The following is a 10,011-nucleotide window of genomic DNA, read 5'->3' on the forward strand; positions in this document are numbered from 1 at the left end:
ATACATTTTTCTCGAAAGAGTTAATAAAAAACTTGTTCAAAGCTCTCTCATTAGTTATCATCAATAGTAATACACGCAAGATCAATCTTAGCTTCAATTGTCTTCATTTGAACACGTGGAGAAGCATCTTCTATTAGTTATCATCATAAAAATTAGTGAGTTGTTATTAAAATGTTGAAGATGATTAGAAAAACCAAAATTGATGTAAAAAAGTTGTGATTATAAATTAAAGGAATTATTATATATAAGAGTGAGATCACAATCGTGGCCACTTATGAAGAGAAATAGTAGTATAAGATTGTATTGTTGGTGGAAATATCTTAATCTTTAGAAATGAGACAAATGCAGTTAACCGGCAATGAGGGCAGCAAATTGGATGATTGGCGGCCAGGCGTACACGTAGCCCATCTCGTGAAATCGCAAAAGGTTTCTAATTTAGGAAACATTAGCCGCCATTCCTGACAAATAATTACCTATAAACGTGAAACAATCTTAACTCCCGCCACGTGCCATCAGACATTCCCACGTATTCAACCACCCATTTTGACACGTCTACACCCAACACCTACTAGTACTACCTTAGCATATGGAGTATATATTTAGGGGTGTGTGATCGAATAAATTGAATACTCCTACAATTACAAAAACAACGCAATCAAAGCATATTTTGTTGAAAGAGAGATGCTTGGAGTTGAAAGGCAGTCATCAATCGAGAATGAACCTCGTACGCTCAATAATAATCAGATCGATTTCGCCAGGGTAATCTCTCTCTTTCTCTCCCTCTCTATACATATATACATAGATATACGTATGTGTAAATTTATTGTGTTTATATATGTTGATATAGGAAGCAGCTCTTTATGTGGTGAATACAAGCAGCAGCATCCAGGAAGCTCTCACCATCTTCACTCAGGTTTATATTCTACAATCAATTTTATTTTTAATTATTTGCATCTAAAAATTTAACTTTTGCGCGCAACTTTATAATTTGGCTATAAATTAATTAATTCTTTCTGATTTTATAAAATTAATGAATTCTTCTGATTTTATATCAATCACGATTTTGTTGCTAATATAGTTTAATGACGTTTTACTTGAATCATCAAACCGCTATCAAAATGACGATTTAGGCGACAATAACCATATTGTATTATACTAAATTAAATCATTCCCTCTAATGAATTATGATTTAATAAAAAAATTGATGAAGTAAGAGAAAAAGTATGAATTATGATTTAATAAAAAATTGATGAAGTAAGAGAAAAAGTATGGAGAGGGAGAAAAAGTAGAATAATATGAGAAAGAGGAGAAAATATTATTTTAGAAATGAGACTATTTTTGTGGATATTTTAAAAAGGTAAAATAGTTTATTTTATATATATATATATATATATATATATATATAGGGGCGCATCCTTAATTAGAGTGCTAACGTACATCCAACCACGTGCTGCCATGTGGCACGAAAAATGCAATATTGTATATATAAAAATGCAATACACATTTGTGAAGTTGTTCATGCATTTCCGCAGATTGCATTTTAGTTATAGGAAAATTGCATTTTTTATTGTTAAGTTTGCATTTTCACATAATTGCATTTTATATTGTTAAGTTTTGCATTTTCACATATATAAATGCAATCCGTATAGATAAAAAATGCAAATTAAACAGTCAATATCGAAAATGCAAAACTCAACAATACAAAATGTAATCTTCATATAACAAAAATGCAATCTGTCGAAATTAATATTGCATTTTTCTGTATATAATATTGCATTTTTCGTGCCACGTGGCAGCACGTGATTGGATGTACGTTAGCACTTTAAAATTAGTTAGCATATTAGTACATCCCTATATATATATATATATAGTTGTGATCAATGTCGAACCAATTTTAAAGACCAAACTAGAGACCAAATCTGGGCTATTAGATCTAGTTTTTTTGATGAGATGTGCTGCTGTGAAAATTTTTTCGGCTTCATTACAAGCCCATTTTACTTCATTATATAGGTTTATTACTTCATTCTGTACTTCAAATGCTTCTACACATACTTCATTCCAATAATTTATTACATTGTTCCATGTGTTTATTAAACCATATTAGCGTCATGGCGTTGGTGATAGATATTGTAGAGAGAGAGAACGGCACGCGACGGCAAAACCATATTTAAGTACTGGAATGAAGTAAAAACCTACTAGAATGAAGTAAAAACCTACTAGAATGAAGTAATATATTCTGGAACGAAGTTAAATCTTCGTAACATGTTAGTATGACTTATTTACCTTCAGATGAATTAAAATAGGCTCGTGATGAAGGCGAAAATAATTTATAAATTTCTGTATCTTATCCATAAAAAACTAGATCTAAAAGCCCTAATTTGGTAGGGTTCGGTGGTTCGGTCTTTAAGAGTGGATTTGTGGATAATGGGAATATATATATATATATATATATATAGGTTTGTGTTAAAATGACAACCCCTCTTAAAATGACAACGTGACAACGCTTATATAGCAATATTATAAACGTTACACAGCAATATCCAACACGTTAGACAGTAATTTATAGATTGCTGTTTAATGTGTTGGATATTGTCTGTTCAAGAAAAATTGTTGCTTTTAAAGGCCAAAGCATAGCAGCCCGTCTTTTTTGGGGGTTTTTTTTTTTTTTTGCCACGTGTCAGCTTATTATTCGTCCACGTGTACAAATGATTGGCTAGAAATGGTGGTATGGTGTTATTTAAGGGGTGGTGGCACCCTAACATGCCCCTATATATATATATATATATATATATATATATATATATATATAACCCTTTTTATTATTAGAAATTTTATGAGACAAGAGTGTGAGTAGTTCAATTGTGATAGTGCAATATTCTGTTTTTTGTATCGATTTAATTGTATTAAATTTGTAGGGGTTGGAGCCGGTAGTGAGATCCGCCGAAGATGGAGGCGACGGCGAATTGGTGGGTGTTGGAAATATGGAGGATCATCACAATATTAGAGACATAGTTTCTGCACCTTTTTGACACCCTCTTCCCTACATTTCTAATTACCTCGCTTTTCTAGTTTGTTTAATCTTCAAGGGAGGACTGTTAATTTTCTTCTCGACTATAATATGCACTCATATTTTCGTGTACGTAGTTATGAGAATTAATTACATCCTGTCGTTATATATGTTGTGTATATAGTTAATTATTTCCAATAAATTTAATCAATTTAAATTGAAAATTGTAGACTGTTGAAGTTAGTTGCCAAGTGAGACATTTAAAACGGCAGACGACAGTAGTTATTTATTAAAGGGTTAGGACCTAATATTATACTGTACTTGGAATGTTATTAAATATTAGTATGTTTATTACGAACTTAAAAATTGTTAATAATATTATAAATTTATTTCCGACCTACAAATAATTTTGACAGCAGATTCCGATTTAAACTAAATAATGTGGAAGTTTATGTGGCAATATCGAATGATATGAAATGACATGATAATATTAAAGCTGAAATGGCAAAATCTTGACATTAAAATGACTTTCTAATGAAGTCATATCTAGGATGTTAATTGGGTCAATTCATTATTAAGTTTGGCATAATCGATTCAAATTTCAAGGTGTCGAGCTATTCACATATGGGTAATTTGGATTTTAATTATTTAGGGATGTTAATTGGATCAATTCATTAAATTTGAGATAATCAATTCAAGGTGTCGAGCTATTCACATATGGATAATTTGAATTTTGAAGTATTAGGCCATCTCCAACCATTTACGCCAAACTCAAATCCATTTTTGAGTATACGTCACACCAAAAAGTAGTTTTACTCCAATCATTTACACCATCTTTAAGTTTACACCATTTTTGAGTATTTATCTAACAAAATTTTGGAGTAAACACCATATTTGGTGTTATTCCATTGTAAACTTCAAAATGGGTTTAGGTTTGGTGTACGGTTGGAGAAATTATCTACACCAAAAATGAGTTTTGGTGTACGATTGGAGATGGTCTTATAAATTCCAAGTCTATCGCTAAATTCTGAGTTTCACGTTAATTCGTGAGAGCTCAAAAAAATTATAATACCACGCCTTCAATAATTATGCAACACACACCACAAATTATACAGACACACACCACACCATTAATTACCACACACCACAAATTGTTCAGTTATCAATGTTTTAATACAGGGTAAATGACATACAACAAAAATCGTAAACTTAAGCAAAATTTTAGTTTATTCCACAATTTTTATAAATGTCTAATTATATCATAACTTTAACATTTTTTTTTCAATTCCTATGGTATATAATTTGAGGAAAATTATCTATGCTTTTGCTAAACGAAATACCATGTCAACACAATATTGACTATTTTTTCTATAGGACAATCGAGAAAAATATCAATTATGATATACTCCCTCTGCCCAAAAATAATACTGCCTTCATCCCAAGATAAGTGACCTACTTCTTTTGGGCACGGGATTTAAGGAATGATATTTAAATAAGTTAAAGTGGAGAGAGTAAAGTATGAGAGAGGGAAAAGTAGAGGAGAGAAGAGAGAATAAAGTAGGTGGAGAATAAAGTAAGAGAGATGACTTTTTGCTAAAAATGGAAATAGGTCACTTATAGTGGGACACCCCCAAAAAGGAATACAAGTCACTTATCTTGGGACGGAGGGAGTAGGACAATTGGTGTATGGCACGAGTTTTAATGTAGAATTGGTAAAGTAAGAGAAAATGAAAAAAAGTAAAAGAGAATGAGAAAAAATAAGTGAGAAGTAGTGTTAGTGAAATGATGTGTAGGGTTATTATTTGTTGAAAACTTTCCATAAATGAATGTGATCTATTTTTTTAGACGGCCAAAAATGGTAAATGTGCCCTATATTTTGTGGACAGAAAAGTACTGGATAATTGTTCTTTTCTAAAAGTTACAGAATAAACTAGAATTTGACCAAATTTCACATATTTTTTTACTCATATTTATCAATAAATTTAATGATTAGATTCATATACTAATGTTTTCTCAATAAACATGAAGTTAATTAGCATATGTACTATCATTTCAAATAAGAATATATTGATATATTAAAACAATATTCTAATCAGTTTATTTTGCCAAAAAAGCATTCATAGGCGCCTAAGAGAAACGGAAGCCTTGAAACCATTTTTAACCGTCAGAAAAGCAGAAACACTCGGGCTAACACTCTGCCCCTCCAAAACCTCAACATCAAAGTTACGCAAAACGGTGGCCACAACCGCTTTCATCCGATTAAACGCCATTTCCCGGCCCGGACAAGCCCACGGGCCCGATCCGAACGCAAGAAAGTTGTGCGATGCAACATGCCTCACCCCTCCTTCCTTTCCCATCCACCTCTCCGGCCTAAACTCCGCGCAGTCCTCTCCCCATATCTCCGCCTCCCTCCCCATTGCATACGTGCAAATCACGATCCTCGTCGATCTCCCCACCCGGTGCCCGCTCGGAAGCACATCATCCTGCGCCGGATCCCTCATAATCACCGGCGCAGGCGGGTACAGCCTCAAGCTCTCGCTTAGGGCACAATGGAGATAAACCATTTTCCCCAAATCCTCCACATTCGGATAAATATCAGTAGATGGAAAAAAACGATCGATTTCCTCCAAAATCGCGTTTTTTGATTTAGGGTTTACAGAATTAATTAAGTAGAAGAACCATGTGAGGAGAGCGGCTGAGGTGTCTCTGGCTGCGAAAAAAAGGGTCATGATGTTGGCAGCTAAGAACTCCTTTTTGGGGGTTTCGTTGTCGCCGCCGGTTCGGTAAAAATTTAGCACGTCGAAATAGTCGTCTCCGATTTGGCGGTGCTTGGTGGACAGGAAATCATCCACGATCCGGTTGAGATTGGTGCACGCTCGCGCCATGTTCCTCTCGGTCCCGATCTTGAGGAAGCTCTGCAGCTTCCATACCCTCTCGGGGAGGACGTTTCGCCAGAAGACGGCGTCGGCCATGTCGTCCATGGCCTGCATGAGGGGGCAGTGTGGGAACCCTACCCTGAGCGAGGCCATGTCGGATCCAGTGGCCATCAAGCACGTCGCGTCGATCATGTACCTGCTGAAGACTTCTTGCAGATCAAGAACCTGTTGACAAATGAAACAAAAATAAATATAACAATATCGCATATCGATGTAGACAATGGGAGCACGTAAAAAAAATAATAAAAAAACTATTGCCAGGGCTTTGTCAAACATATTTTCTTATACTCCCCTTGTTTCTGAAAATTTGTTACTTATTTTCATTTCCGTCCATCCCTAAAAGTTTGTCACCATTCACTTTTACCATTATTGATAATAGATCTCACATTCCACTAACTCATTCTCACTCAAATTTTATTATAAAACTAATACTCCCTCCATCCCATTAAATATGAAACATTTGGTCTCCAACACGAGATTTTATGTAGTGTTGTTTTGTGAGTTAATTGAATGGATGTATATGCAAATAAAAATAATAAATTATAGAAAAATTATACCAATAATACATAGTAGTAGATTTTAAATTTAGTCAGTATATTAATCTAAATTAAAACTATGTTTAGGTTAGAGATACTTTTACTTTCCCCTTAGTCCTCTAATTTATTTTGATTAAGCTTCATTTATGTCAATTTAGTAAGGGCTAAAGTAGATTTTGTACAACCCCAATAAAAATAATAATAGAAAAATAAATAAATAAATATTTGCGTCCGTGTATGATTGTAAAAAGAGAACTAAAATCATTAGGCTACTAGAACCGATTTTTAGGATTGAACTCAATGGATTTCTATCAGAACCTGATTATGCTCGGACGCATGGCGGAGGACTGGGACGAGGCCTTGCTCGAGGGTGCGGCGGATGATCTTGGGCATGGAGGTTTGGAAATGGGACTCTTTGAAGAATCCATGCGTCAATTTCTTGTCTTGCTTCCACTCCTTGATGTCCTTGACGAAGACGGCCTCCCCAAGGAAGTCGAAGGCCTTTCTGAACTCGGATCCTCTCTGGTAATTGGAGAAGTTGGAGTTGAGAATGTGGTGCACGTTGCGTGGATCGCTAGTGACCAAGGTGTCCACGTTTGTGTACCACGAGGTTTTGCATAGGATGGTGCCCTTGTTTTCGGCCAAGACTTGCGTAAGCTTGTCGTAGAGTTTGTGGCTCTTGAGGTACGCCGTCGGGAGCAGCCTCATCAGCGGCCACTTCCACGGCACCAATAGGAGGAGGAGAGGGCAAATGAGTATTACTATAATTTGGGTGTAGAACATGATCATTTTTCTTACTTACTAAATACGGTAATTTTTCAGATATGAAATGTTGTTTACAATTACTTTATTTATAAGCTTAGATAATGAAGTAGCTTAATTAATTGTTGTCTTACCTGTCTACATGTGAATTCATTCGTTCAACTAAGTAACTTATTTTGACTTTTTTGCCAGCCTGGTCAAGTTTACGTGTATAAATTAAATGCGGACCTAGCTGCTAATTGCATAATTAAAGTCAGAATTCAGAATAGTATTTCGAGTCAAAAACTTTGGTATGTGGATATTGGTGACGATGAGTTGATGCACAGAGTCGTACTTAAATCATTATGAATCGATGCACATTATAAATTTAAATAATGATGAGATAGTTTAGTGGGTTAATTGCGGAATCAATTTCAGCTTTTCTCACGTCTAAAGATTTATGTATCTCTGTCACATCTAAACTCAAAGTTTATTGACCCTGCATTTTGAAGCTCATTCTTGTATAATCTGGTCGTCAAATAATAATAAGTGACTCTAAATTATAAATAATTATAAATTACATATTCTAATGATAGGCATGTACAACAAATTATTTACAATGAGTATATATAGAATACAAGTAAAGCATACAAAATTGAAATTACTACTCTTTATTGATAAGATAAGGAGATAAAGAGGAAAATATTGATTTACAAATTATTACTAATGTAGAGAATATGATCTCATTAGAATGAGAAACTTTACAAAATGAACAAAGATTAATTTTAGTGGATAGAATAATGGAAAGACAAAATTATTCATGATGATGAAAGAATAAAGTATACATACTAAAAAAATGAACTACTGAGTTTCAAGATATATTCCTCCGCATGATAAAAAAATATCCTTTTTCGCTTATTCTAATAATAATTTTGAAAATAGAAAATAAAAGTAAGCAATTAACTCAAACCTCAATAAAGTCAATAGTGATACCAACCATCTAATGCATTTATTGAAAGTAGCTTACATCATTCGAAGATTTTTATTTTGATCCCAATCCTAATTCTGAAATTATGTGAATGGAGTCCGATAACATTGAATTAATATATCCTTTCAATTAATACTCCCACCATCCATTGTAGCTAGGACATTTCTTTTGATCAGAAGTTAAAAAATTGACGTCATGTTAAATATTAAAATAAGAGAGTGAAGTAAGAGAGATGATAAAATAACAAAAATAAAGAAAAAGTAAAAGATGATAAAATTTTTATTAAAAAAAGAAATAATTTAGTTATCTTTGACAATTCAAAAAGAAATACGACTAAACTACTTTGTAACGGAGGGAACGGAGGGAGTATATATTAGGGTTCTACGATTCTATAATTCAAACTCGTCTCGCTAGAAACTTGCAAACTTGTTTAAAGTCAACTGAAACTCTCAATTAGGGATCGACGAATCTATAATTCTAGTTTCGTCTCGCTGGAAACTTACAAACTTAATGATTAATATAATAAAGTCAGCTGAAAATATCAATTTGCATTTCTAAATTCGGGTTTATAACAAGTTGAAACATGTGTCAAATGAGGATCTCCGTTCTGTTAAATGAGCATACTTTTGTCAATAATTAAAAGTTAGTAGGAGTATTTCAATTTTTTAATGCAAACTATTCCAAGTTCCACATCTTGACCAAAGAAATCCGACGAAAAAAATCCACAAATAATTCATTCACTTTTTGTCTAAGCGAAAAGGCAATATTTGAATCTTGTGATTAATTAGATATAAAAAACAACAGTGACACTATCACAACAAAAGGCAATATTTGAATCTTGTGATTAATTAGATATAAAAAACAACAGTGACACTATCGCAACAAAGTCCTATTTCACTTTAATCATAAATGGCAGGTAGGCTCCATATTCAATCAACTTATATAACTCACAATTTGTTATAAAACTAATATTTCTTCCGTCCCACAAAAAATGTCACACTTGTGAGACGATACGAGATTTTAGGGGGTTTTATTTTGTGTGTTAAATGAAGAGAGAAAATATACTCCCTCCGTCCGCCATTAGGACTCCTATTCATGGGCGGCACGAGTTTTAAGAAATGTTAAGAAAAGTGGGTGGAAAAAAGTTAGTATAATAGGGGTCCCAATTATATATATATATATATATATATATATATATATAGATGCGATCATATCATAACCCTCAAATCACACGATAACTCTATAACTAAATCTGGACCACACATATTTTATAATCTTGTGGTTGAGATTCAAACTTAGATTTACTTAATAAAAATAGGCGCAGAGGGTAAATATGTCATTTCGCTAATTTAATTTTTGAATTTCGCTCCAGATTCACTCCAGATTTCACGCTCTTCTCATCGGTTTCTTCTCAGCGATTTTCGATTCTCTCATCTTCTCTGTGATTTTGTTTCCATTTTGATCCAGATCACTCAATTTGATTCTCTCATCTTCTCTGCGATTTTGTTTCCATACTTCTCGCTTATTTTGTTTCCATAGGCTCCAGATTTGATTCATTTTCCATAGTCTTCAAATTTTGTTTCCATAATTGTGATCGGGAAGATGTTTTCAATTTTGCGTTCTTATTTTCATTGATTACCTCTTCAATTGCTGTGAAAATTTGCTTCGATGGAATCTGTAGCAAATAACGAAGGTAACAATCATTATCTATTATTTAGCTTATTGATTGTGTTCATATTCATGTATTGAATTTGATTTTAGATTAATATTAGTTGTTGATTGGTTTATGTTTCTGATGTACTG

The 10,011-nt window shown here is 33.4% G+C and overlaps 2 protein-coding genes across 2 annotated transcripts; one reads left to right on the forward strand and one right to left on the reverse strand.

Annotated features, from left to right (window-relative positions):
* Positions 1–602: 602 nt before the first annotated feature.
* Positions 603–3,139, forward strand: LOC125223893. The gene is made up of 3 exons (XM_048127202.1): positions 603–759; positions 848–913; positions 2,916–3,139. Exons 1-3 carry the CDS (start codon positions 682–684, stop codon positions 3,027–3,029), a joined length of 258 nt encoding a protein of 85 aa, XP_047983159.1. The 5' UTR covers positions 603–681; the 3' UTR covers positions 3,030–3,139.
* A 1,843-nt stretch (positions 3,140–4,982) lies between these two features.
* Positions 4,983–7,267, reverse strand: LOC125224380 (alkane hydroxylase MAH1-like). Its single transcript, XM_048127773.1, has 2 exons — positions 6,798–7,267; positions 4,983–6,108 (listed from the first exon to the last, which is right to left on the reverse strand). The coding sequence occupies exons 1-2, from the start codon at positions 7,260–7,262 to the stop codon at positions 5,125–5,127; spliced, it is 1,449 nt and encodes a 482-aa protein (XP_047983730.1). The 5' UTR covers positions 7,263–7,267; the 3' UTR covers positions 4,983–5,124.
* Between the last annotated feature and the right edge of the window lie 2,744 nt (positions 7,268–10,011).

This window comes from Salvia hispanica, chromosome 4 (assembly GCF_023119035.1).
Source record: "Salvia hispanica cultivar TCC Black 2014 chromosome 4, UniMelb_Shisp_WGS_1.0, whole genome shotgun sequence".
NCBI classification, from domain to species: Eukaryota; Viridiplantae; Streptophyta; class Magnoliopsida; order Lamiales; family Lamiaceae; genus Salvia; species Salvia hispanica.

Coding starts and splice junctions, on each gene's coding strand:
- LOC125224380 (XM_048127773.1), bottom strand. CDS start 7,262: ATGTTCTACACCCAAATTATAGTAATACTCATTTGCCCTCTCCTCCTC. Junction 6,109..6,797: donor ATGCGTCCGAGCATAATCAG/GTTCTGATAGAA, acceptor ATTTGTCAACAG/GTTCTTGATCTGCAAGAAGT.
- LOC125223893 (XM_048127202.1), top strand. CDS start 682: ATGCTTGGAGTTGAAAGGCAGTCATCAATCGAGAATGAACCTCGTACG. Junction 760..847: donor ATCAGATCGATTTCGCCAGG/GTAATCTCTCTC, acceptor ATGTTGATATAG/GAAGCAGCTCTTTATGTGGT. Junction 914..2,915: donor CTCTCACCATCTTCACTCAG/GTTTATATTCTA, acceptor TTAAATTTGTAG/GGGTTGGAGCCGGTAGTGAG.